Consider the following 26165-nt stretch of genomic DNA (forward strand, 5'->3'; position numbering starts at 1 on the left):
AGACAGGAGAACGCGCGATAGCATAGGACGAGTCTTGGCTGGAAGGTGAGTCTATCCGAAGTTTTTGAGCGTCACACAAGGGTTGTTGTCGGTCATGATGCATGTATTGCATGTGGCATAGTAAGCGGAAGCATCTACTCCTCGTCATCCTCCTCCTCCTCAAGGGTGTTGCTGAACTTGAGGGTGTAGTTGTCCTTGGAGGTGGCAACAACACTGAATAGCGATATGAGCGTGATCGTTCAGATGGGAAACGTGGGTCAACGCACCGAATGAAGTCGCGGGTGCCGCTCTTCTTGAGGTACTTCTTCGTGAGGTACTTGAGGTAGCGCTTGGAGAAGGGGATGTTGGCGGTCACGATGACCTTCTTCTTGCCTGAAAGAGTTGTATGTTGAGGGGGGGACTCATCAAGCTATGGACAAATACGCACCATCGCGGGTGACCTTGATGGCGTCCCCGAGGTTGCCAGCCTTACCCTCGACCTGCTTCCCGTCAGTATGATTGTCTACACGGATCAAGTCAAGGCATACCTTGATGTGGTCGTGCAAGAACTTCTCAAACTCGGCACCATCGAAGATACCCTCCTCTGAGGGCTTCGAGATGTCGATGATGAACTTCTGCTTGGGGGAGGTCGTGGGCTTAACCTATGCGCATGCAACTTTCAGAACGCGTTCAAATATGTGATCGGACAGCACAAACCATCTTGATTTATATATGCCTACTGAGAAGGGGACTCAGCAAAGCTGTAAGGTGAGGGGGACGAGGGTGTGGGGAAAGGCGCGTCGGGGAACAAAGATTGACTTTTCGGGATAACTGTACAGTCTCCGGTTGTTGCCGGTTACTCTCTCACGGTCATGCACATTGTGGTTGAACTTAGCCAAGCCTGACTTGCGCGCATCCTTGTCACTCTTTCCGCTTAAAACTGCGTCTCAAATGGCGATTCAATGATTGAGCTTCTATTCTATGCTTAGACTACGTCTGTAAATCTCTGTCCATCATCGTAAAGCCTCGCAATCCCAGTTCAGATTCACAATGGAGCTTTTGCTTTGCTCGAGGAATTGTACTTAAATTTGTTTCATCTAGAGGAGTACCAAACGAATCTATTGCACGCTGCTCAACGCCATCCCTTACATCGAGTGTTCCTCTGCGTTCCTCTTCAATCCCGGGGACGGCATTCGGTCCGTTGCCACGCGATTATCTCCACTGCTAATCGCACCCGAGTGAGACGGAGGTAATGGCCGCCACGTTCCGACACTTCTTACCCCGCCCATCTCCATCCTCCCATCTGGTTCTGTGTGCGACGAAGGCTCCCTGCGAAGGCCTGAAAGCTCCTGAAGTGAGCCAGCTCTGGGTTTGTGCCTCGAATCGGCCCAGCGTCACGCCGTCAATCTTGCATCAACCGGAGCCCATCTGACGTGCCCGCTCGATTGGATCCGGCCGTATATAGCCTCGGAAGTTTGCTCTCAGCGTCTCCTCTTCTCCTCTCACGAACATATACCTCTCTTTACTCATCTTCTACCACACTCGCCATGGCTCAAATCATCGACAACGCCCTCGGCGCTGTAGGTCACACTCCCCTCATACGGCTGGATAGGGTGGCGCAGCAGGCGGGGCTGAAGTGCAATCTCCGTGCGTGCTATGTGATCAGACTTGGCGAGAAGGCTGACATGGCGAACAGTGGGCAAGGTAGAATACGTCTCCGCTGGCGGCTCCGTCAAGGACCGCATTGCAAAGGCGATGGTTGAAGCCGCGGAGAAGGAGGGGAAGCTCATTCCAGGCAAGAGCGTGGTAATCGAGCCAACATCTGGCAATACTGGTGCGTATCCTGTCACCGTGTAGTGAGTCCTCTCTGACGATGTGCTAGGCATTGGTCTGGCATTGGCGTGCGCGATAAAGGTATTGACGGCAGCACGCTTTGCACTATGGATGCTGAATACTATAGGGCAGGGGTACTCGGTGATCATCACCCTCCCGAACAAGATGTCTATCGTGCGCCTCTTCCCTCCACTCCTTGGAACCAATCTCACTCTATGTGCAGGAGAAAGAGGCTGCCTTGCGCGCCCTAGGCGCCGAGGTTGTCCGCACACCTACCGAAGCCGCCTGGGACTCCCCCGATAGCCACATAGGTAGCCCATCAAACTGCTCCCATACCCCTCTCGTGGCTGAATTCCTTAACGACTCTAGGAGTGGCCAGGCGCTTGCAACGTGAAATTCCCCATGCAATCATCCTAGACCAATATCGCAATGTGCGATCTTATACATTATCATCCATTCCTACCCACTGAACGCACGTTCGCAGGTCAACAATCCCTTGGCGCACGAGTTGACTACGGGCCCGGAGATTATTGAGGCGGTAGTCAACACGCCATCGACGCCTCTGAATCCCTCTACCGGCAAGGTCGACGTCCTTGTCGCAGGTGCCGGTACAGGCGGAACTGTCACCGGCATTTCGAACGCGATCAAGAAGACGCATAACAAAGAATGTGCCGTCATCGGTGTCGACCCCGTATGTCTTTCCCTACCTCATCTTCATGTATCCCGATCTCATTTTCCTCGCAGAAAGGCAGCATCCTCGCGCTCCCCGAGACTCTCAACGCCTCCTCCGCCGGCGACCCGTACGTCGTGGAGGGTATCGGCTACGACTTCATCCCCGAGGTCCTCTCCCGCGCGCCCGGCGTCGTTGACTTTTGGGAGAAGACCGCCGACGAGGACTCGTTCGAGCACGCCAAGTCGCTCATGCGGCTCGAGGGTCTGCTCGTGGGCGGGAGCAGCGGCGCTGCGCTGGCCGGAGCGATGCAGTGGCTGCGTGATACGGAGGAGGGGCGGAAGGTGGCGGAGACGGAAGGGAAGAATGTGGTGGTCGTGCTGCCGGATGGGTGAGCGAAATCGATGTACGCGGTGGGAGGCGATGACTGATGGCTTTGCAGGATCCGCAACTACATGAGCAAGCCGTGGTTCCTGAAGATGGCACTCGAGCAGGAGCCCTCGCCGCTCGCGGGAGCCATTGCTGGTATCTTGGGCAAGAAGTAATTCGCGGACGAGTCTCGCGCCTTGAAGAGAGGACATGGACACCGCCTAAGAGTTTCAGTAGATTATCCTGTACACCTATCCCCCATATTGTACACGTAGAGCTGTCGAAGGATTCGTGCCGGTCTATCAGGACTTTCAATAGTCACAGATGCAGGGAACAAGACCCGAAGCAGGCCTGTCAGTGAAAGTGAAGCAGAGAAGGCTAATATATCTGCGTATACTTGCAAGTGTAAAGCCACCTTGCTATGTTCTCAGCCTCGAGGCGCGCTAGTTTGTTTTCCCCCGCGAAGGGTCATCCATCCACTCAAGCTGATGAGATAAAAACTTCTTGCATTGATTCTTCTTCACTTCCACCAGTATATATGTAACAGTCTTCTACAAGTAGGTAGGTATGCGGGCGATGAGTAGCTATGCGCGAGGCGACCGAGCGCCAGACAACCAACGACGAGTCCGCGCCAGCCGACAGACAATCGTGCCTATGCGAACGCAAGACAACGACGCGAACGACCGAGCCATGCCAGCGTCCAGCACGAGAAAGACGGGAGACGACCACGACCCAAAAACAAATGACACAGAGACAGCAACAGCACAATGGACGGGGGCAGTAGGGTAAGTATATGCGGTATGGGGGATGCGGCATGTAGGTAGAAATAGAAAGAAAGGGGTAGGCGGGGGCATGGGGCGCGGTACCGCGTTGCAGCGGCGGCAGCAGTAGAAGCACAACAACACAGCGAAGGAAGCAGAGACGACGCGATCGCCGGCGCAAGGTCGGAAATCGGCCTTCCCGCTCAATGCCAGGCTACCCCACACTCCCACCCGCACGAGAAAGATTAGAAAAGACGTGGGCGTACGAAGGGCATTATACCGTAACGAGCGAGGATAGGGGATACTTGTACGTGCGATACAGGAAAGAAGACCGGGGTCGATAGATAAAAGTGGAGGATAAGGTCCCTGGCGTGCGGATGGTGGATTCCCGACGTGCGGATGGGTGAGTTCCCGATGTGCGATGGGGGTAGAGGATGAGGATGAAACGGAGAAAGAGGATGTGGGCGTCAAAGTGCGTGCGTGCGTAAGTGTGTGTAGATGTCGTCGAGCCGTGATCGTGACCGTCTATTCGGCAGGCCGAGCATGAGCGTGCGGATGAGGACGTTACGCGGCGCTGTACAGGAAGAGGTTGTTCGTCGCCGCGATCTGTCAAAGACCCGCTGACCGTCAGCAAACGCGCACACAGGGCAGCAAAAGGAGTCACGCACGGCGATCGTGTACTCCCTTGGATGCCAGCTCGCATGGAGAATCTTCTTGTTGAAGTCCAGAGTCTCCAGCTGCATAGCGTCCCGCAGTCCTCCCGGCCGGTTCTTCGCGCCAGGCTTGCCGGGTAACGGGCCGCCAATCTTCTTCGCCTTGAAAGCGGACTTGTCGGCTTGCAAGACGACATCGTTCAGCGTGTCCGTGTCGTATATGCGGAAGTAGTTGTGGTAGGAGCCCGTCAGCACGTTCCTGCATGATGTCAGCAGAGGGTCGCATGCGGTAGCGATAAGACGCACTTGTCGTCCCCGCTCCAGATACACTCAAACTTGTCGAAGATGCAGTCGTTCTCATACAAGTCGCAGAGCTTGCCCCTCAGGTGGTCGTGGATTGGGATCGTCTTGAGGGGTCGCGACTCCATGTTGATGTCCCAGATCTTCAAGTTCAGGTAGTCACGCGATAAGATGTATCGTCCGTCGTGGCTGAACTTGACATCGGAGATCGACGATATGATCTCGGAGAAGAAGGATCGCGTTGTCGGGTCCTCTTCCTCCTCGAAGCCTGGAACGCGTAGTCAGCAAATTGTGGCGAGTCACTGACCCGGTAGACACACATTTGGCGTGTCGGTCGCAAAGCGCGGCCTCGCGCATGTCGGCGAGCTTAATGTTGCTCTTGGAGCTCGAGTACATGAAGAGGTTGCAATGTGAAGGGTGGAACTCGGTGGCAGTGATGACCTCCGTAAGTTCCTCCATGTTCACCGGCTTGATGTCGACGATGTCTGCAACACGTTAGTACGAGCAAAAGCAGTACAAATGCGGCCACGCACTGAAGCTCTGGTCGGAAATGTTCAGGTTCCACAAGTTGATCCTCAGATCATCGGCAGAAATGTACGTCTCCTGATCGGAATTCACGGAAATCGAGTGTATGTGATACGCGTGCGCATTGGCATACACTTTTCGTGGCACTGCCGCGATAATGTTGTCCTGCTGCGTCATCCGCGGTAGACGCAGGTGGCTGGAGTGTGCAGGTGGGGGTAATTGCCGTTGGCCGTCATAGTGGTTCGACTCGGATACCACCTTCAATGACTTCTCGAACACCTTCCACAACTTGATGGTCTTGTCTAAAGGAAAGATCAGTCATGTATTTGCGCGCGCTACTAGGCCACGCACCATTCGTCGACAAGAGGAAATGCGCCTGGTTCTGACGCTTACACCACTTGATTTTGTTGATCTTCTCCTCTATCTCGAGTGATTTCAAGTAGTCGAATTCCGGTTCGTGAGACTGAAACTCGGTGTAGAACTTGTACTCGCAGCCCTTCTTCTGCATAGGGCGCGCGCGCATCAATCAGCATTCGCCACACGGGCGTTCGCGATAGTCACACACAGATTCGTTCCGCTCGAAGAGCACAACACGCCCGCCCTTGTCTCCCGTAGCGAGGTAGTTGCCCGTAGAGTCAAACTCGACGGTGGATATGATATCGGCTGTTAGACGCGTGGGTGAGTGACGGCGGTCGCGGGGGGCGGTGACGCGTGTCGGTCGCGGTCCCGCTGGCTGGAAAACGCACCCTCGGTGATATCCTCAACCTCTCCCTTGTCACCGAAGCACTGGGCGAATCGCCAGCCCCCAGACGATGATGGGTCTTCCATGGATGCGCGGTGAGATACGGAGATCGAGGGCTGATTCTGGGCGCTGGGAGCAGCGGTGAGCATGCTACTAATTTCCTGCGATATTGCCGCCTACTTTTGCGGTCGAGATGTGTCGCTGGCGGGCTTTCCGGCGGGTGATGGAGGAGAACAAGCACGTAACGCACGCTTCAGGAAACGAGCCGCCGCCGTTATGTCAGCGGGGCCTCCGGAATAAATAACCGTCAACAGCCTGAAAAGCCCGCGTTCGGCGCGGTGATCCTTCTCTCCGCACCTCATCGTCGTCGTCTGCACTACACTCGCGCCCGCAATGGCCGCCATCGCCCCCATTACCGGCATGCTCCGCAAGCGCTTCTTCTTCGACCTCAGCTTTGCGCTCAGCGTCGGCGTCACCTCTGCCTACGGCTACTGGTGCGTCCATTCGGGATTTCTCGCAATCCAACAAGCAACTCACACCACCCCCGCAGGTACCTCCACCACCTCCACACTCGTGAGTACAGCGCATCAGAAGACTCAGGCGCCCCCTACCCTCCATCCGCACGCGTTCTGACACGCCACCTTCAGGCAAGCTCGAGCAGGAGTACTACCTCAAGATTGAGAAGGAGAAGTTGTAGAGGGCTAAGCGGGCACATTCGTACACCCATAAAGGCGTACTTCGCGCGCGTTCTACAGGCGCTCGGGAGGCAGACCAATCAATTTACTTCGAAATCGCCATGTTCCCCACAGCGGTCTAGACCCCGTATGCGACTCTGGCTGCCTGCTTCACCCGAATACATGTACGATCAAGTCCAGACCTCCTACTCCTCGGAACGCCTCGCCTACTCTCTTTCATTCATCTCCCCATTGCAATCGCAAGCCGTCTTGTTGGTCTCCGCGGATGGCGTCCTCGACCGCCTGGGCAAATTGCCGCAAAAGCAACACATCTTCCCCTACATCTGCTTCTACATCCCTTTGATTCAGTCGCAGTGCACGGTGCAGGGCGTCAACACGCTCTTGTCCTCGCAGTTGGTCTATCTGCCTCAGGGTATCGCGCAGGCCGGGGTGCTCATTCAACAAAACACGCAGGGGCTTTGATGTCGCTGAAGACAAGTCAGTCATGATCATCTGTAAGTCCTTGACTTGCGCACCAATTCCCTCGTACTGTCTGAGACTGAGAGGTTTTGGGTCGTCGCGCGTAAGAGGGTCGGGGTATACAGACTCTTCTGGTACATATGGCCATTTAAGTGACGTGAGTGGTTTGAGAGGCTTCTCGTCTTGAACAACTTCTTGTCCTTGTTCTACCGTGGTCCCTTGTTCTGCTGGTGTCCTTTCCGCCTCTGCTAGTAATTTACCGTATCAATCAGGGTAGGTAGTTTAGGAGGATGACACGGACCTGTGTTATTGTGCCCAACTCCGAGTAGAGTGGAAGGTCCTGCGCTGCTGGAGGCTTGCTTCTCTGCAGTACATGTGGATGTCTTATGTTGCTTATAACATGGAACAGAGCAACTAGCCCTCCGTGAGCATTGAAGGGGACTTGCATGAAAACTCCGAGCTCACTGACTATACGATGCTGCAGACAGAGCAAGTGTATTTGGATTCGGTCTCATTGCAGACCTGACATTTCACTCTAGACGGCTTCGGCATGATGCGTATAGTTTGGGTAGATGTGAGGATATGCTTGAGCCTAGAAGGATGGTGGTTGTCGATGAATGCAGCGCGCTGGAAGTGAGCCACCGATCGAGGGGAAGGGATTCCGGTCCGGAAAGCCGCGATGAAGTCGCACGCCAACAATTGAATAAACCCCTCCTTGTTCTCTCCCCTCATCTTTGCGCCGCGTCTCCGCGGTTGGCTTCCCATCGTTCTTCTAGTGTCCACGAATATATACGTTCCTCACCCCCTATTATGGCCTCATCAGTCTTTTACCGCTTTGCGTCTCGCAAAGATGAGTCTCGCGTCACTTTCGACGGCACGGGTATCAGCATCTTCGACCTCAAGCGCGAGATCATCCTCGCGCATAACATGAGTAAAGCGAACGACTTTGACCTCTATGTCTTTAATCCGGCAACCCAGGAAGGTGCGTGGGCCTACATCGTACGAAGGGGAGAACCTAACCAGTCATGCAGAGTACGCCGACGACACCACAATCATCCCTCGGTCTTCATCAGTCATCGTGAAGCGGCGACCTGCGGCAAGACCTGGAAAGGGAAAGGCAGCATACTACACTGCTGGCGTAGGGGGCAATTTGCCTGTCTCTGAGTCGAACCAACGCGGCGGAGGTGGTGGGGGCGGCCCAACATGGTACAAGGGCGCCATGTCGAAGCGCTTCGACGGAAAGGACGAAGCAAAAGCCAATGTGCGTTCCACTATACTTCCGATCTTCCAGTGTACTGATATAGCCCTGCGCTCCAGTCCACCGCCACACCCGCCCCCGCCATGCCTCCTTCTATCCCCGGCGCTACGGACGACGAAGAAGCTGCGATCGCCGCCATGTTCCAGACACAAACAGCGAACTGGGAAGAGGCGCAGGAGAAACTCTCACAGTCCGTATCATCAGCCCTCCTTCATGTAGTAGCCTCGCCTCTAATGCATGTTATCCTTTTGTTGTCCCCTTCAGTGCGGCGCACGTACCTTTGCGCGGAACAGGCTTCGCTGGACGGGGCAAGCCCAGGACACCGTACGCGGCGCCAGAGAGGCCGCTGCCAGCAAGCTATGTGTGCTATAGGTGTGGGCAGAAAGGTGAGTCGAAGCGCTCCGGGCTCTGGAAGACGGATTGCTCATAGACTTGTAGGACATTGGATCAAGGACTGTCCTACGAATAACGACCGTGACTACGACAACCGGCCACGTATCAAGCGTACAACGGGTATCCCGCGCAGTTTTCTCAAAGCCGTCGAGAACCCGGACGGCGCGACGCTCGGGCAGGGCGTCATGGTCACCCCCGAGGGTGGCTACGTCGTTGCCCAGCCAGATTTGTAAGCCCTGCCGTATCTGGCTTCTCATTCTATTGTTGACTTGGAACAAGGGCATCCTGGCAAAAGCAGGTCCAACGACCGAAGGGGCTTACGGAAGCGGAAGTCCGCGAGCGACCACCCAGCGACGAGTCGCTGTCGTGCCCCATCGACAACAAGCTCTTCCGCGACGCTGTCAAGACGCCGTGCTGCGGTACCTCGTACTGCGAAGAGTGTATTCAGACGCACCTACTCGAGCGCGACTTCATCTGTCCGAGTTGTGGGAAGAAGATTCCGTCACTCGACAAGTTGCTCGTGGACAAGCCCGCGCGGACGCGGGTATGGGACTACATCGAGCGGACGATCGAGGAGAGTAAGAAGGGCGAAGGCGAGGAAGGGGAAGAGAATCATGAAGACGGGGAACAGGTTAGTAATCCTCATCCAGCGCAAACCTCTATTTCGTCTGACCAGCCTGCCAGACCCAAGTTGACCCCGGCAGCCTCACCGGTTCCGAGCTCGAGCAAATGGTGCAGATGCTCAGCCAGAACATTCCACAGCTTCAAGCGCAGATCACGCAGGTCTCCCAAGCCCTACAAAACCCCAACCTGCCGCCCCAGGTCCGCCAGACCGCGGAGATGCAGCAGCAGCAACTCCAGATGGAGCTCGCTCAGGCGCAGACACTGGGTGCGCTCGCACAGCAGGCGCAGGCGCAGAACATGGCCATGGCCGCCGCGTACGGCGCCTCAGGCTTCGTCGGCGGGGGCGGCAGCGGCTTTGTTGGCAATGGGCAGTCGGGGTTCACTGGTAATGGCGGCGCGTCTGGTTTCGTGGGCAACGGCGGGCCGTCGGGCTTTGTGGGCAACAATGGGATGATGGGTGGGCAGTCGGGATGGGTTGGGGGCAATGGGAGTCAGTTCAATGGTGGACTGGCTGCGAACAAGAGGCCGCTGAAGCGCGATCGCCCGTCGGATTTTACGGAGGTGGCAGGGCAGGCGGACTCGAAACAAGCCAGGTATTAGACACTGTATGGTGCAAGTATTTTCTGAAGGTGCTTGTGTTATGATAATTGTGATGTGTCGTTGGACGTAGAGGCGTGTAGGTGCGTGTACTATTCGCATCAGGGTAGGTGGCACACTGATTGTACTTTAGTCTACGTCACAAAAATCTAGCGCTCATCGCATTCGAACCATCCTAAAATGTATTCAGGCCCACTAGTCCGGTGACCATTTTGTCAATGTGACCCCGACCGACCTGCATGCTGTTTTCGCTTGCCTCGACTTGAAGCGCTGCCGCCGCGCCGCGTACTGCTCCACGTTGCCCTGCGGTGCGATTGTTCTGACGATGCACTACAGTCTTAATCCGAATTGCTGAGTTGAGGACCTCCGACCATCGCGCAGAACCTCCTTACGCCGAGCATGGGGCCTTGCGAAGTCGCTCATAGAAGTCTGCCGTTGTCTGCGGCGCGATTTTCTCACTCGTGCGATACAATCTGAAGTGGCTCGACGTCGTCTGCGCCGATCCGACGCGCGGCATGGCCGAGGATGCTTTGTACGCATCCATGGGCGCTTGAGGATTCTCAGTCAGCACTGCGGTCTTCATGACTACAGAGGTCCAGGCAGCGGTGCGGCGATGGTACGGTGTCGCTGATATGCGCGGACGGCGAACCACCACCTTATAAGCTCTCTATTTTTTCTCGTTTCCGACAAGCCACATCCTCTGTGCTCTTCGTTCACTGTATTCCACTCGCACCTCCCTCATCAGACCCACGATTGCAAGATGGCCTCGTCTTCCCTCTCCGTCGCGGTCTGCATGTACAACCGGATGACCTCACTCGACTACCAGGGTCCCATCGAATTTCTCGCCGCGCTCTCCGCCAAGACCAAGCCCTACATGTTCAAGGAGAAGGCGGATAGCCTGCCCACGCTCGGGCCCTTCACGTACCTTTCTCACACCCTCGAGCCTGTCGCGCCGGGTTATGCTGGCGAGGCGGGTCCGCGACTGACGCCCGACAAGACGTTCGGCGAGGCCAAGGAGCAGTTCGATATCATCATGGTGCCGGGAGGTCAGTAGTTGCTGCCGTGGAGTTGAAGACGTGGAACTAACGATGGGTACACAGGCATCCCGGAGGTTCCGCAAGAGCTGAACGACTTCCTGATCCGTCAGGTGCCCGGGGCGAAGTACGTTCTGACGATCTGTACTGGTAAGTCTGCTCGTGAACTAGTCGCTCCACGTGTTACTAAATGAAGGCGCACAGGCTCCTGGGTCCTCGCGCGCACGGGTCTCCTTGACGGCAAGCGCGCCACCGGCAACAAATTTGTCTTCAAGGAGATGCTGGCCGATACAGCCTCGCACAGCATCCAGTGGGTTGCGCGCGCCCGCTGGGTTGTGGACGGCAAGTTCTGGACGAGCTCGGGTGTGACGGCAGGTAAGCTCAGTCCTCGCACACTCGCGATATGTACTGGAAGCTCACCACTCAACTCAATGCAGGTGCAGACATGGCGAGCGCTTTCGTCACGCAGATCGCAGACGAGGCTACCGCGCAGACGATCCAGAACGTGATTGAGATGCGCGCGAAGGGGCAGGATGATGACGAGTTCGCGGCCGTGTTTGGGTTGGTGTAGACGCGCCTTGAACTGCGAGGTCAAGCGGAACGAACTTATGGTCCAAGAAATCCCAACTCTCGTGGAATACAATCTCTCCCTAGGCTACTTCAACGCGCGGCTGGCTACTAAGTGCAGGATACGTGGCACCGGTCGTGGGAGAGTTCTATCCTCAAGCGCAAGTGAGGGTCCAGGGCATCGTCGGATGCACCGGTCTTCTGGTGACTTTTTTTTGCGGGGGAATGGCTAATGGTGTGAAGCGGGCTGTAACAGTTCTGATAGCTCGACGCATCAGGCTCCTCCGGCTTCGGCTTCCGCGCAAAACTAATCACCTTCACGTATGCCCGACACCAGACGCATTTTCCTTCCCAAGGCTCCACATTTTTGATGCGAAAATCGAACGCCTAGCCGCACACCGCACGAGAAACGGTGAGCCCGTCGCTCAGAAGGCGTGTCCCAATTGTTCCAAACACGTAATTCTTATTGTTCCCAGAATGGCAACTCCGTCGTTCCAACACTTTGGTTCCGCGAAGCTTGATTGCCAGCCGGTTTTCCGTCTTCCTCATTCACGCCTTTACGGAAGGCAGAGCACAGGACGTACACAGCTACTCAGTCGAACATGTTCTGGTGAGTTCGTCGTCGCGATCGACGTGCGAATTATCCGTCGCTAAGCGAGGCTGACAGGTACAAAAGGCTTGCGATAGGACAGCAGACTTCAGCAAACACGCCTTCGACATATCTCGCACCACCACCCTCTATCCTCCACCTCAGCATCTCTCACGCCGCGCACCGCTATGGCACGCACCTTCTGGTTCTTGGGCGCCACGGGGAAGTTCTATCCAGGTCGCGTCCAGTTCGACGTTTGGCTCAACGAAAGAGTGCACCCAAATGGAGTCCCCCAGTTTGGCGCCCATAGGATAGTAGCCCATACCCTGGCCAACAACAGGGTGTACCTCTACTCCCAGGTTTACATGCACAACGGGGTAACGGGGTTGGTGGAGTGGGTCAACTACTTCCTGCCGCCTCCGCTCACGGTCATGGATTTTGGCTGGCGTGGGCCGCATAATCCTGTGAATCCTGCGCCGCCGCTGATGAGGGTTTACGGTCAGATGATGGTGGACGACCTCAACCCCGGGCCTCTCCCAAATGGCGCTCCGCGACCTCAGGTTCCGGCAAATGGCGTCAGGCTTTACTGGCACCATAAGACCGAGGCACGGACTAATGGCGTGCGCAAAATGTACTACATCCCCCACACGCGGAGGGGCAGGGCATACCTCACAAAAATCAAGATACCGGCCGGCTCAAAGGGCGACTGGTTCCGAAGGCTTCGTTGGGCTACCCAGGTCCAGAACTACCGTGCGGCGCTGAAGAACTAGTACGTTGCAGATGGTGCGTAATTCATGATGCAGTCCAACCTTGTTCACATAACTCATGGCGCGACGACTCGGCAGATATGGAGATTTATGTCTTCCGGAATCATGTTCAAGTTGTATGTCTCTTCGATAAGGATCCGGGACGAAATCGCTATTGTACCGAACCAAAATCCTATGCCTCGTGTTGTACTGCATTAGTTCTTGTTTACTTCCCACGTAAATGCGCGAATCCTTCATCTTGGTGTCATCTTGGTGCATCAACTTGAAGAATCATGGGCGAGTGGCAAGTCCCAGACCGTGGTTGCAAAGTTGGATGAATTCTGAGCAGTGCGCAAGGGAAAAGTTACTTCGAGCGAGGCTCAGTGGCCGAGATGCACGTGTAGCGCGGCCAGTAACCCCTGCCTTGAAGTTCAACTTGTAACGCGTCACACGGGATTCCCCCATAAGTACACAGGGGGCACGCTTTCCGATCCACTGGCCCTTGACTGGCCCGATACATACGATGCTGCTGACTGATCTGCCTTTCATTACTATCAAAACATTGGATTATCCAACGGCTGCCTTTCAATGCGGGTCAAAGACAGAGCTATCCTGCTGTGTTTGTTGCTCTTTTTACTGCATCACGTGCCCAATCACATGGACTGCGGCCGCCGGATGGGCGCTGCGCGCCAGCGTGATAAAGCAGATGGAAGCAGACTCAAACGTAAGCATCGGTCCTTGCTCATCACCCAACACAACTTGAACCTGTCCTTCATCGTGCTCGCACTCCCGTCGCCACATTCCTCATGCCCAAGACGACCAGTACTCGCGTTACTCGCCAGACGCGGCGGACTGCGACCCAGCAGCCACAGACCCGCAGCCAACCAGCCCGCGCCACAAAGACACGCCAGGCCAAGGGCAGAGGCGCTTCCTCTAGGCAACGCCCTGCAGAGGCCTCGGGGCCGGAGGACGCACTCGCAAGCAGTAGCTTGCCGGATATGTCCAAGCGCCTCACAGTACCCTATGTGAACCCCAAAGAACTCTGGGAAAGCTGTACCGTACCAGGCCATCGATACAAGCTGAGCATGGTCGATATACCGGAGTTCCACGAGGCCAGGCAGAAGATGGAGGATGCTTGGCTCGGTCAAACACCTGAGGGAGAGGCCCCACCTGTCTACTCCTCCATCTACAGCTACAACCACGAGTACCTTCGCATCCCGAAGAGCACCCCAGTACAGCCAGGTGTGCCGTCGACGTCGTTCGGCGGCGCCGTACGACATATGGCGTGGACTGAAGAGATGGTGAACATCATCCTCAAAGCGGAGTTTGGGGACGTCGAGCTTGGTCACCAGTTCATGAAGAGATTTTACGAGGGCTCTGAAGTGATTGGGGTGCGTGCCGCTTGCCTCTTTCACATCGTTGACTGCTAACCTTCAATCAGGGCTCCCCCGACCCGAAGGATCCCTCGATCAGATATATTCCCATCCCGGGTCGCAGGTACCACATGCGTCTGTGGACCGGTCGGATGGATGAGGCGGAGCTGGTCTGTTGGCAATTCCTTGACAACAAGACGAAGCAGCCTAAGCGCAGGCCCGACAAGGTCAAGATTTACGACGTGACCGACTCCTCGTGCCCACAGCGCCTCGTCTCGCTCGAGGAGGGACAACATTACGACGAGACGGAGGACAAGAAGAAACCGTATTCCTGCGATACCTTCGCTGCCCCGGATGGCTCCATCGTCGATTTTGTGCACAAGGGGAAGCCCCTCATGCGCATTCAGCTGCCTAATCGCCCTAAAGTTGGCCCTCCAAAGATCGAAGAATACGTCGAGCACAAGGTGCTACCCGTCGACCCGAACCAGCTCTATCAGGCGGTTGAGAACGTGGTCGTCGAAGATGGTGGCTTCGTCATCATTGACGACGGCGAAGAGGATGGCGCCCAGGAAGACTCCGACAATGATGCCGACTGACCCTTCACTGGAAGGTAGTGTGGCTCTCTTTGGGCGCACTTTTGCATGCTAACGTTTTATTGGATCTCATATAGTCGTAGCGCTTACTCCATATATATACGGTTTGTTGACTCGGACGTTGCGGCTGGCCGCCTCTATCCTTCTCGTACGCGCTGTTGCTTCGCTATGTTGCTGTACATTGCTGTTTGTCTCTGCTGTCTTGTTGATGATACTCTGTATATGCTTATGTTCTCGGACTTTATGCCTGCTCGCTTGATTGACGTCCGAATGAATGGCTTTGCAATCGATCAGACTCGAGATCACCAGTTGCGGCATTTCAATGCTCTATATTCACGCAACCAAAGGTAAGCGTAAACACGCTATAAATTGTGCCCCACCAGTTGGAGAAGCACGAGTCTTAGTCCGTATCCTTGGGTGGTCACCGGCAGCTATTGTTCTCAGAAAGGGTCGTGATCCGCTTGGCATTTTGCTTCCGATCACGGCAAAATGCGGACGGGACCAATTCGAGCTTAAAGCAACCTGTGGGCCGGGTTGACTCCTCCATCGTCTACAGTCAGGACGCCACTATCCTAACGCCAATCACGCATACAGCTACAAGCAACGAGGACTAACTCGCGCGAGGCGAACGCCTTAGCATACTCGCCTAACGTGCAGGATCATGGCCCGGTCTGTCCTAACATTCGCAAGAATGTAGCACGTCACGACCACGACAATGTCCATCCAGTCAAAGTTCAGTGACGCTAAGTACAGAACATACGTAACCTGGGTATCCTTCCTAGGTATCCCCTCATGCAACATTTACCGGTTGCTCCACCGACTCCCTCCTCGCACCCATCCGCGTAAGCAATCTCTGCTGATACGCCTCCCACGCAGCGATCAACTGTAAGGTGGTGTCGTCAATCATCGAGTCGTTCCAAAGCACCACCGCAACCACCACCCACTCACCTCCTTCTGCCTCCCTATCATCCCCTCCAGAAACGCCTGCAGCGCCGCCTTGAAGTCCTCGATCCGCTCCTTCTCAAATCGCGCGACCTCCTCCTTCGCCAGACGCGAGACGTGCTCGAACTCGCGCTTCGCCTCGAGCGCGCGGCGCTCGGCCTCCGCGAGCTGCGTCATCGCGTAGCCCATGCGGTCGTTGGGGATCTTGCCCTGCGCGCGGTTGCGGTCGTGCGTAGAGCGCTGGCGCGCGAGGTCGGCGTCGGCCTGCTTCCAGGCGTGGTACGTGCGTATCCGGCCCGTGAAGGCCATCTAAGGGGCGGGTCAGATGCGGATACTTAGTAGGATTGAATGAGAGAAAGATAGGACGTACCCGGACAGAGTTAATCAGGCGCGCATATTCGTCGACGGTAGCAAGTAGCGTGATGATATCCTGCTCCGCTTGTATGTTCTGCAAGTCCTGCGCCTTGCGCTCGATGTCCGCAAGCCCTGCCAGAGAGGTCGAGAGCCCCTTCCCAACGTCGGATGACGACAAGTCGGCGACGGTTGCAGCGAAGTCACCGGTGGCAGTGGCAAGGTCTACAGAAATTGGGTAAGTCGGTGAGAACACATGTACTAAGAAAGTGCATCTGACCTGAGCGTTGTTTTGACACGAGCTCGATAGCCTTGACGAGACCTCTTAGTTGGTTCTCCAGCCCATCCATGTAGACCTTCTTGCGGTCGAACCACTGCAAAGCTACGGTCAGCTCTCAGATGAATTACATGATATAGGAACGCACCTCATCCGTCTCATGAAACCGCGGACCCGTCAATACCTGCCCTAGCGAGCCCAACATGCCGCCCCTCTCATGCGCGATCTCCGATTTCCTATGCTTAATCTGCCACACGCGTCAGTCCTCCCTATGTTCACCCGCTCGATACTGATGGCGCCATAGCTCACTCACATCCAACGAAAACGTATCGCTCTCCAAAAAGAGCCTCAGATCCGCATCCTTCCCCAACACCGGATGATTCGCGATCTTCTGGATGCACTTCTCCAGCCCGAGGCGCCGCTGCTTGACGAACTGGTCGTCGAAGCGGCCGAAGGGGTTCTTGCCGGGGACGGGCGGGACGACGACGCCGGGGTTGTTGAGCGAGAGGGTCTCGTAGAGCCAGAGGAAGTCGGAGTAGCGGCGGAGGACGGAGAAGGAGGGCTTGCGGAATTCTTTGGAGGAGGTCTGGGGGGTGGGGGTGAGTGGACGAGAGTTGAGAATGTGGGGGTGGGAGGTGAGTGAGGGAATGGGGAATAGGGGAGTTGGTGGGAGAGGGAGAGTGAGGGAGAAGATGGGATGCGTACCTGCGTGTGTACAGTGTACATGATATACGGCCGGATGGGGTCGCCAACTTTCTGCGGGTCATCGACGGAGATGATGAATGTCGCGGACGGCCCGTCCTTGTCCTTCCGCGTAGGGGACTTTGCCTGCACGGAAAGTGAGCCAGGGCATACTACATCAATGGCACGCTACGCACCTGCAGTGTTTGACTCTGCGCCAACCTCTGCCCAATCGGCTTGTCGTCATCGCTGTCATCCTCCTCTTGCGCAGTCGGCGGTGCAGGCGCGGGTACCGCCGGCGCGCTCGCGCTACCCCATGCTGCCGCCGTGTCCTGATGCTGTTGCCATCCACCCGCGGACTCGCCGCCGATCGCGAGCGCGTCATACGCCGCGGGCTGCAGCGGACGGCTGAGCGGGCCCCAGTCCGCCGACGTGCGCGAGGGCACCTTGGCGTGGGCGGGGCGCGGGGCAGCAGCAGCGGTGGATGGGGGAGAGGGGGAGCGGGCCGGAGTCGACGTGGTAGGGGAATGAGAAGGTGGCGGCGGAGCGTACTCCTCGGGCTCGGAGGGCCGGATGGTCGCGGTCTCGGAGAACGTGGCGGGTGTGGGGGCTGGTGTCTCTTGCTCCGCGTCCGCGTTTGCCTTGGTCTCTGCCTCTGGCTTTGGGGATGGCTCGCGGGGCGGCGAAGCTTGCCTGAAGCCCGGTTTGCGCGGGAAGCGCGTGTTGTCCTCTTCATCCGAGTCGGCTGTCAACGCGGCCGAATCGAGGGGGTCTGCCGGTGTTGTAGTCGCGGGCGTCGGAGGCGCCTCGCTTGCTGGCGTGGCAGGCTCCTCGCTTCGCGTTGGTGACTTGAGGCTGCCGTCATCGGCGTACGCGTTCTGGCCGTCTTCATGACCGTGGTGATCGTCTTGGTACGCGTGGTGGTCATCGTCCTTGAACGCGTGGCTGTCATCGTGAAATGCGTTGGGTTCGTCTTGTTGGCCTGTACCTCCGAAGGGAGATGACCAGGGATCTGGGGAGTCGGCGCGTTGGAAGGGATCCGAGAACGGGTTGTGGTCAAGCTCGGCGCGGGAGTGCGTCAATAGGTCGTCGAAGCCGTCCATGGTGAGCCGGCACAATTATCGCAAGTTTGATAGCGCCTGAAGCTTCAGAGTCCAGAGTAGTATGATGAAGGAACCCAAGGAATATGGGTGCTCAGGGATCGCAGGACTCTGCCTGGCGAGTATGAGGTCGGTGAGAAGGCCGCTTACTCCATTCGGTAGGCCAGTCAAAGCACTCAACTGAATTCGGTCTCCGCGTTCCTTGACCAAAACCTCCACCATCTTTAAGAGCATTAGGTCGAGATTCTTCCTCCCCAAGGAAGTCTACCTCTGGAAATACAGCACCTGGGCCCAAGATTGGCTTTAGCCCAGTCCCCGAATTCACAACGCGCTTGTAATTGCAGCTCAGCGGGCAGCACTGGCACCTTTTCCCTCGCCTCTATCGTTACAGCGTCTCCCATGCCGTCCCAACCTCAAACAGCCCAAACTCCCCCGCTTCTCCTCTTGATGAGAATATGTTCGCAACGGAGAACCGGCCCAGCGGCATGTTCCACTACCAGCGTCGTCAAACTTTAGGACGTACGCGTAAGGCGCCATCCCTTCCGACGGCATGACCTTAGGAGATCTGTTTAACATACTTTTTGACAGCCCCTGCGGATCTGGGATTGCTAGCGACCCAGGGAAGTACTTTCTTCCATTCCTTTCATGCGTGGACTGACACACTAGTGACACCCACAAGTCTTCACGACACCTATAAGAGGCGGCTTCCCCGCGATGCACGCCAACTCAGGCGGGCGGCGGAGTGGCGTGGTCGCGACGGACGACCGACGCTTGCGATGGAGTATCACTCAGACCCTGCTCGTATCCGTCGAGCCTGCGAAGGACCTGTTCAATGTGAAGCTAGCGCAGGAGTCGTCAACCTGTCATGCTCTCACAAAAGCACCTTCGACACCACCGTTTCTCACTCATCATTCTTGGTCCAACTCGGCGCGGATTACTGCGCGAACGATGTATTCGTTGCGTTCGACGCTCGGGTATGCACCTTGCGACTCTTCAGGTTCATATCGGCCTCATCTCGTCACGAGAACTCGCTATGCCTGGTTCTCCTACTGCGCGCAATCCTGTTGCAAGACTGGCAGGGAAATGAAGAAATCGATCTGTCCACCGCGCGCAGCATCACGGTAGTGGTGAAAGGGAAAGCGAGCACGACCACCTTATCGTACCCCGCATCTCATTGCTCCCCGCGGGCCGTCTACCGTCCTGTTCTTCTGTCACCGAACAGTCCTGCTGTCAATCAGATATGCGCTGCTGTACCAGTATTTCTCGCAGGTGAGTATATTTCTCGACTCTTTGTAACTTGGTCCCATCCCTCCAGAGAGCGACCCTGATGAGTACACCCGCTATTGACTACGAGCGCATCGTTGGGAACGACAGTCCCGCGACATATATTGTCGATGGAACCAGCGTCACCCTCTATCGAGTACGTCGTTGAGTAGAAAACACGTGTTCCTAACTCATCCTCCAGGGCATACCGCTCAACGGCGGTACTCCCGATGGTCGCCGATTTCTCTCCCTCGGCAAATCCTACGGGCATTTCTTCATCGATGTGGACGACTTCGAAAAGCGCAGTGATGGCACCCTGCTTCGCCACGATTACGATCTGCTGAAGGAGGGCAAAGTCGCTTTCAACATCTGGAACCGGACTGGCGGTTTCGTCGCAGCTCCAACGAGGAACTTCGTCCTGGACGTCGAGTTGAACGAAACATTCGAGTCCTGGTCCGCGAGGCAGAGCAAGTCATGGACCGAGAAGGTCGTCCCTTCTGTGCGCACCGCGACGCCGCCCTCCGCAGGCTACAGTGTCACCGCACGCTTCATCCAGCCCGCCGATGATATCGATCTGGTCTTCTCTACCGCTGATGGAGAGGTCCTTCTGAACCGTGATCAGCTGCAAAAGCACCTCGACTCTCTTCCATCCTCCGTCAAGCGATCCCGCCCTTACGTCGTCAAAACCTGGGCAGACGCCAAGGCGGACAGGACCCTCATCCTACTCAGCTCGTCGCCCTTCGGTTTTTTTCACACCTGGATACCCGTTGGGCAGTACGAGCGGGTCTGCCAGGCCGTGGACACCGTCCCGCTTCAGAGGCCGTGGCCGGGGTCTGTCGCCGACGCTACCAAGATCGAGGCAGACTGCAAGCTCGTTGGCAAGAAGGGCGACACGGACGAGTCGGTGGACGCGACGATCACCCTGAACAAGATTAAGGCGGCTCAGGGGATGCGCGATGCTGCGGGTGGTCAACAGCAGGTGGCTGGTGCCAGCGCTACGGAGGTAAGTCATCGCGATGACGCGGTCTGCAGGCGCTAAGTGGTCGAACAGGTAGCAAACAAGCTGTGGCATGGGAGTCAGGGCAAGGCGGAGGCGCGTATCATTCTCCGTTTCATTCGTCCACCACTCTAACCCTCGTCTATACAGTGGCTGCACCGCGTCGCATTCCGCTTCGGTGGACTAGGCGCCAGCTCGAACTGCCGCTCCGCGCAGCAGAAGCGCAACTTCATCTTCGGCACGCACGAGTGCAACACTCATATGATTCGCGCCGAGAACGCCATCACGGAGCTCGTCCAAGGGTTGGAGGAGAGCGGCACACTTGTGACGGAGAATATACTGAGGGGCGATGTGCGGCGCCGTCGAGATGATGGCGGTTTTGACTCGGTCGCTATTCCAACGTGGCTGAAGACGCAACGCGAGGCGCATCTCGGGAGCTTGTGGTGGCTCTGCTTCCGACTGAAGTACGAGTTCACTCTGACCAGTGCTCGCCTGGTGAGTTTTGAACTGCGATTATTTCCTCGCTCGGATCCTGCTGACCCCATCAATGCAGAACGCCGCATTGAACATGTCCGTCGACTTTGACCCCTTCAGCCGATATGTGCCCTTCCGCATCGAAGCAAGCCTCGACAGCGCCATCCTGAAGGACCTCGTCTCGAGCGCTGGGCCGTCGCCGGCCAAAAAGCCTCGTGTTACTCGTGCGACGACATCCACGACCTCACCCGTTGCATCTGTAGGGCAAGCGTCTTCCACCTCTTCGCCCATCGACGCATCTCTCTTCAACACGTCTAAAGGCCTTAGCTCATTCCCGCCCAATCCACCGCCGTTCGTAACTCCTCGCCGTCTCCACATCGATGATATGTCTGCTCGTATCCCGGCTGAGCTGGACGATTCTCGTTTCGGAAGGGTCCCCGGAGGACTGCCCTGGCAGAGGGAGCGTGACGCCCCACGAGGCCCGATCCCGCCACTGCATCCCGTGCCTGATACTGTCGACGAGCTGCTGCGAAAGCAGCGTTCTTCTCCGGGAGCGCAGGCCCACTCGCTAGCGGTCGACCTATACTCTTTGGCGTACCCGAAGCCACCTTCGCCTCCTGTCTCCACTCAACAACCTAGCTTTTGGGCACCGGGCGCTGCGTCTGGTATCTCCAGGATCGCACTGGGCGCCGGCCGGGAGAGGGAGGATGAGGTCGTGATGGATGATGTTGTCATTCGCTCGCCGCGCGTCTACGTGCACTCGGAAGAAAAGGCGAGTCGCCCAGGAGTGCAGTTCATGTCCGCTCGAAGTGGACCTTCTTTCTTGTATGGTCCCGACGCGCAGCACCGCTCGTTAGCCAACGAATTTACTGTGCAAGGCGAGATCGACCTCTTCGGCGTACCTGGCCTGACGGCAGAGTTCTCCAAGTGGAACGGCCCTGCTCCCGAGGGCTCTGAACTTGCGCAAGATGGGTCCAAAGCCGTCTATGATCGCGCCATCGTCCGCGACAGCTTCAAGCTCTCACGTATCATTCCCGGCATCGAGGGCACGTTCTTCGACCGCCTCACGTTCAACTACGCCGTCGTCACGCATCAGGATGCGGAGTTCGATTCTATGAAGCCGGTCGGGTGGCACCTCGATGTCGACCTCCCGATAGAGCGTAGCTGCGGTGCTCTTCACGACGTCCTGCGCACCGTGCTTGGCGTCAAGGAGCCCGTCGTCCATCTGCACGCAGGCTTAGGGCGGGCACAGAGCTGGGGGAAGAAACTTTGTGTTCACAGCTTCACCCTTGACGGCACCTTCCCGGGCACGAAGGTCGCAATCTGCGACGGGCTGACGCTGACGTCTGTTGGGGTCGAACTCCTGGGCATACGATGCCTGAAGATGACACCCGAGCCTCGCTCGGTCATTGAGTACGGTTTCGGCATATTCGGGACGCTTAACATCGCCATGCCCGGATCGGTTGTGCCGCTCGAGTTCGACTACAAGATTCGCGAAGTAGGCAAGGTCTTGCAGCTCTCTGCCGATCTGCATGGCAACATATGGGACTCGCCGCTTGGGATCACTGGTCTACGCGTAAGTCGACCAAGTCGCTCTCGTCGTATGCTACTGACTAATGACGCTCGATACTCAATTCAGCTCTCCGAAGTGACACTCACGAGCAACGTTCGTATCGATGCACCCCTGAAGTCATTCGCCTTCGAAGTCTCGGCCGTCTTTGGGTATGGTGTCACCTCGGCCATCCTCTCTGGCTCGTACAGCGCCACCGAGGGTGTGACGTTGTCGGCCGTCATCGACGACTTCGATCTTCAATCTCTCAACGACATGTACGCGGCGCTGACGGGTACCGTGCTCAAGCTCCCCGACATTGGCATGGAGGTTGCATCTGCAAGCCTTACGGTCTCTTCCAAATCCGGCCTCAGCATCGTCGTCCAGGGTCTGGAGGTTGCCGGTTACACCGTGGCGCTGGCTTCGCTCGATATAGGACCCAAGGGCGTGACGATCACGGGGCTCCTGCAGACGACCTGCATCACGCTCGGTGAAGTCGATATTCAATCGGCTTATGCCAGAATCCATCTCAGTGTAAACGGTCGTTCTTCCGTCGCGCTTGGAGGCGATGTCACGTTCGCCGGCCTGCCCATTCGTGCTCTTGTCTATCTCCAGAAGGGCAAGAAGGGAGAAGGGCTGCAGTGGACGGTGTATGGCGACTTGGGTCGTATATCTGTCGGAGACATTCTTCCCGATGTCAAGGGCAGTGAGGTCGGGTCCTTGGCCTTGACCAACGTCGCATTCGTGGTCGCCTCTCATGACGACGCGAACACCGCCAACGACTTGTTCTACATTCCGTACGAGATCAAGAAGGGCGTTCAGATCTGCGCCATCATGGCTCCTGTAACTACGCTGGATACGCTTCTGAGGCGCCCCGACAAGCCTACGCACGGCCTCATCCTTCGCGCAGCCTGGATCCGTGGCACCGGCTTCGAACTCGACATAACCATGCCTGCCGACACGATTCTGGAGCTGGGCAACGGAATCCGCACTGACCCCTTCCGCATGCGCATACACGCCTGTCCTCGTCCTGAACTTATTCTCATTGCTGGTGTAAAGGTGCCCGTTGCGCTGCCTGCTGGCGAGACCCTGGACTTCGCTCTCACATTGGGTCTGCGACCCGAAGGCGCGAACGCTGCCGCTGAAATGCAGGGTTGGTGGGTCAATCCACTGGGACTCGGGAAAGACGTTGCAGTGGGACCGGAAGTTGTCTTATCTATCGGCATTATATTTGCACAGTTCTTGACGACTGGTATTCCAAGGTCGGCATTTTGCCTCCAAATTTGTCGTGTATCTCATCCTTTTCAGTGAGTTCGCAGTTGAAGGAGGGTTAAAGATCGGCAGCAAGGCTGCTAGCGTGCTTATGCAAATAGCGGAAGACCCTTCTCGTGAGTTCTCTGCTCCAGTCTTCCTCCTGATACTCAGTCCTTTTACATCTGTAGGAGAACTGCTCAAAGGACACGCAGATGAGCTTGGTGTTCTCGACCTTATCACCTTCGCCAACGCCGCCACGGGTCTCAGCATTCCAAAGCCACCCGAGTTCGCCTACTTCAAGCTCGTTGACCTCTACATCTGTCCCTTCGGAACAACGGTTGGGACTCGCGTCTACCCTCAGGGATTCTCCTTTGAGGCATCAATGTACATATTCGGCAAGCGCGCATCCGCGATGTGCGCCATACTCGACAGGACCGTGACCGCTAAGGGCGAGCTCGATAATTTTGCTCTCGGTCCTATCGCCGTCCGTGGCATGCGAAAAGCCAGTCCTTCCGTCGATATTGCTATCGGCGTCAGTGAACAGCGCATCTTCATCGATGGCGCCATTACCTTCTTCGATGCGGAGGCCGCGGTGCATGTCGACGTACAAGTCATGCCGAAGCCAATCTTCCAGTTCTTTACGGTGGGTCAACGACAGCACAGTGTCATCGTTCCGCTGATCTACTAACCAATAAACCCAGAGACTCCACTTTACGGATCTCCTCGTTTTCAAGCTCGAGGCTCAGCTCATGGGAGCCTTGACGTTTGGCTCCCTGGATGGAGCTGATTTCGTATTCATGGCGGACTTCGAGCAGAATATCCTGCGATACGTGCGCGACGAGATCGACAAGCAGTTCGCGCTTTACCAGTCCAGTGCCGCTGCGGGCATCAAGCGAGCCCAGGAAGAACTGGACAGCACAAAGCAGCAGCTCGATCGGAATATTGTAAGTCTTGAAGGAAGCTCAAGATGGTCATCCCTTTGACGGTAATCTCGCTGAAGGACAACGCAAAGAGAGCGCTTGACGAAGCGCGGGCAGAATGGAATGCCAAGTATCACGAAGTTGTCGACCAAGCCCAGGCGACCATCAACAACTACCTGAGAACGATTCGAGATCTTGAGAATGCTCTCAAGTACGCGGAGACGGACTACAAGAAGGTGCGAGCGCCGCCAATTGAATTGTGTCCAAATGTTGATATCGCTGACGCTCATTTTAGGCGCTCAGCGACGCTCAAATGGCTGTCCAGCAGGCGAATAACGACCGCGCAGCCGCCATGCGCAATGCCAATAAGGCCCTCGAATATGCCAAACGCGATGCGGCAGCAGCTATCAACTCGGCCATTCGCAATTTGCAGCGGGCGAAGGACGACATGAACCGCCACTTTGGTGCGTGTGTTCTCATTCACTCGGCCACTCACAATTGTTTAACGTACGACGCACGTCTGTAGGATATGCCACCCGCGACATTGATCGCGCCAAAGCAAAGGTCGCTGACATCGAGTACGACATCCGAAAGACCCGAAATGCCATAGATTGGTGCAATAGTCTGCCGTGGTACGATCCCCGCCGCGCCGCGATCGTTGGGCACGGTATCGCCCTAGGCGCGCTATACTCTGCCAGAGAGGTTGCATGGGCTGCCCTGGACGTCGCGAAGGCCGTACTGCACAGCGCGCGGTTCGTCGCTGCTGAGGGTGCGATCACCGCAGCTCAGGAAGCCTTGAAGGGTGCGCGTACTGCGGCCACGGAGTCGATCAATGCCGCTCAGACGGCTGTGACTGTTGCTGATCATGCATCGCGCGAGGCCGTCAATGCTGCGAACGAGACTCTAGGGGCAGTCAAATGGGGTGGTCAGTACATCGCGTTCAAGCACGCGAGGGATGCACTGTCCACCTTCCATCAAGCGAACGACGCCGTGTTCAGGGCTGCCCGGGAGGCGATTGACACCGTGGAGCAGTGCGGTGAATACGCTACCTTCACCGCTGCTCAGAAAGTCCTCGATGCGGCAAAGGAGGCGCTCAAGTCCCTTGATGCTCTTCGCAAAGCCCTCGACTTCGCCAAAGCATCGGCTGAGTTGGCATTGCGCGTAGGCAAATGGCTGGCCGACCACTTGCTCAGTCTCGTCGACATCAGGAAGATTCGCCTGGAGGGAACGCTGCGCGGAATGCTGGGGGTTGGGGGCAAGATCTCGAAGCCTTTCAGCGTGTACGTCGAGTACACCCTCGCGGGTAGGGACGGGAAATTCTATGGCGAGCTCGACTTGCGCGACGTAGCAGCATTTATTGCATGCCTCTTTGAAAAGTACGTTTGTCTGTTCTTCCATGGTAGTCTGCAGTATCTGACACGACATTGCGCTCCAGGCTTTTGAAAGAGATTGACGCCATTATCCCACGATGGTTCATCTGCAAGGAGCAGTAGTGTCGTAGCGATTCTCTAGCACTTTTCTATGTTGGTCGTATCACCGAAGCCATCATGCCTCTTACTACGCGTGTTCACGAATCGTTGCTGTCAGCAAACCTTTC

At 56.6% G+C, this 26165-nt stretch overlaps 11 protein-coding genes across 11 annotated transcripts; 7 read left to right on the forward strand and 4 right to left on the reverse strand.

Annotated features, from left to right (window-relative positions):
* Positions 1–85: 85 nt before the first annotated feature.
* Positions 86–779, reverse strand: SCHCODRAFT_02619350 (60S ribosomal protein L22). The gene is made up of 5 exons (XM_003033358.2): positions 697–779; positions 528–641; positions 428–479; positions 267–372; positions 86–213 (listed from the first exon to the last, which is right to left on the reverse strand). The coding sequence occupies exons 1-5, from the start codon at positions 697–699 to the stop codon at positions 135–137; spliced, it is 354 nt and encodes a 117-aa protein (XP_003033404.1). The 5' UTR covers positions 700–779; the 3' UTR covers positions 86–134.
* A 482-nt stretch (positions 780–1261) lies between these two features.
* SCHCODRAFT_02619352 (pyridoxal phosphate-dependent enzyme, beta subunit) lies at positions 1262–3151 on the forward strand. The gene is made up of 9 exons (XM_003032794.2): positions 1262–1626; positions 1676–1813; positions 1862–1893; positions 1945–1986; positions 2036–2123; positions 2182–2243; positions 2297–2503; positions 2557–2873; positions 2925–3151. Exons 1-9 carry the CDS (start codon positions 1527–1529, stop codon positions 3025–3027), a joined length of 1089 nt encoding a protein of 362 aa, XP_003032840.1. The 5' UTR covers positions 1262–1526; the 3' UTR covers positions 3028–3151.
* Positions 3152–4176: 1025 nt separating this feature from the next.
* SCHCODRAFT_02494378 (protein phosphatase 2A regulatory subunit PR55) lies at positions 4177–5918 on the reverse strand (the record flags this gene model as incomplete). Its single annotated transcript, XM_003033359.2, has 8 exons — positions 4177–4218; positions 4281–4524; positions 4572–4833; positions 4886–5050; positions 5099–5392; positions 5442–5592; positions 5656–5753; positions 5837–5918. The coding sequence occupies 8 exons, from the start codon at positions 5916–5918 to the stop codon at positions 4177–4179; spliced, it is 1338 nt and encodes a 445-aa protein (XP_003033405.1).
* Positions 5919–6174: 256 nt separating this feature from the next.
* Positions 6175–6979, forward strand: SCHCODRAFT_02619356 (uncharacterized protein). Its single transcript, XM_050344928.1, has 3 exons — positions 6175–6326; positions 6383–6405; positions 6480–6979. The coding sequence occupies exons 1-3, from the start codon at positions 6226–6228 to the stop codon at positions 6527–6529; spliced, it is 174 nt and encodes a 57-aa protein (XP_050201204.1). The 5' UTR covers positions 6175–6225; the 3' UTR covers positions 6530–6979.
* On the reverse strand, positions 6456–7538 carry SCHCODRAFT_02727902 (uncharacterized protein; the record flags this gene model as incomplete). The annotated part of the gene is made up of 4 exons (XM_003033360.2): positions 6456–6994; positions 7043–7177; positions 7360–7400; positions 7456–7538. 4 exons carry the CDS (start codon positions 7536–7538, stop codon positions 6744–6746), a joined length of 510 nt encoding a protein of 169 aa, XP_003033406.1. The 3' UTR covers positions 6456–6743.
* Positions 7539–7702: 164 nt separating this feature from the next.
* Positions 7703–10159, forward strand: SCHCODRAFT_02619359 (DWNN-domain-containing protein). Its single transcript, XM_003032795.2, has 8 exons — positions 7703–7968; positions 8018–8247; positions 8304–8434; positions 8509–8630; positions 8683–8866; positions 8917–9268; positions 9322–9941; positions 9992–10159. Exons 1-7 carry the CDS (start codon positions 7797–7799, stop codon positions 9859–9861), a joined length of 1731 nt encoding a protein of 576 aa, XP_003032841.2. The 5' UTR covers positions 7703–7796; the 3' UTR covers positions 9862–9941; positions 9992–10159.
* A 459-nt stretch (positions 10160–10618) lies between these two features.
* Positions 10619–12818, forward strand: SCHCODRAFT_02665765 (class I glutamine amidotransferase-like protein; the record flags this gene model as incomplete). Its single annotated transcript, XM_003032796.2, has 7 exons — positions 10619–10904; positions 10959–11042; positions 11097–11267; positions 11330–11453; positions 11738–11871; positions 11936–12069; positions 12147–12818. 7 exons carry the CDS (start codon positions 10619–10621, stop codon positions 12816–12818), a joined length of 1605 nt encoding a protein of 534 aa, XP_003032842.1.
* Positions 12819–13506: 688 nt separating this feature from the next.
* On the forward strand, positions 13507–15071 carry SCHCODRAFT_02619365 (uncharacterized protein). Its single transcript, XM_003032797.2, has 3 exons — positions 13507–14185; positions 14236–14777; positions 14838–15071. The coding sequence occupies exons 1-2, from the start codon at positions 13601–13603 to the stop codon at positions 14761–14763; spliced, it is 1113 nt and encodes a 370-aa protein (XP_003032843.1). The 5' UTR covers positions 13507–13600; the 3' UTR covers positions 14764–14777; positions 14838–15071.
* Positions 15072–15663: 592 nt separating this feature from the next.
* SCHCODRAFT_02495835 (Vps5-domain-containing protein) lies at positions 15664–18114 on the reverse strand (the record flags this gene model as incomplete). Its single annotated transcript, XM_003033361.2, has 7 exons — positions 15664–16011; positions 16073–16278; positions 16334–16427; positions 16479–16577; positions 16644–16916; positions 17036–17152; positions 17200–18114. 7 exons carry the CDS (start codon positions 18112–18114, stop codon positions 15664–15666), a joined length of 2052 nt encoding a protein of 683 aa, XP_003033407.2.
* Positions 18115–18655: 541 nt separating this feature from the next.
* Positions 18656–19645, forward strand: SCHCODRAFT_02619371 (uncharacterized protein). The gene is made up of 3 exons (XM_050344929.1): positions 18656–19380; positions 19427–19531; positions 19577–19645. The coding sequence occupies exons 1-2, from the start codon at positions 18888–18890 to the stop codon at positions 19456–19458; spliced, it is 525 nt and encodes a 174-aa protein (XP_050201205.1). The 5' UTR covers positions 18656–18887; the 3' UTR covers positions 19459–19531; positions 19577–19645.
* On the forward strand, positions 19329–26142 carry SCHCODRAFT_02619373 (uncharacterized protein). Its single transcript, XM_050344930.1, has 13 exons — positions 19329–19531; positions 19577–20377; positions 20426–20467; positions 20522–20866; positions 20925–22421; positions 22485–23656; positions 23703–23782; positions 23837–24291; positions 24350–24592; positions 24649–24804; positions 24864–25032; positions 25095–25944; positions 26004–26142. The coding sequence occupies exons 1-13, from the start codon at positions 19439–19441 to the stop codon at positions 26059–26061; spliced, it is 5961 nt and encodes a 1986-aa protein (XP_050201206.1). The 5' UTR covers positions 19329–19438; the 3' UTR covers positions 26062–26142.
* The last annotated feature ends 23 nt before the right edge of the window (positions 26143–26165 follow it).

This window comes from Schizophyllum commune (assembly GCF_000143185.2).
Source record: "Schizophyllum commune H4-8 unplaced genomic scaffold SCHCOscaffold_4, whole genome shotgun sequence".
In the NCBI taxonomy this organism is placed as follows: Eukaryota; Fungi; Basidiomycota; class Agaricomycetes; order Agaricales; family Schizophyllaceae; genus Schizophyllum; species Schizophyllum commune.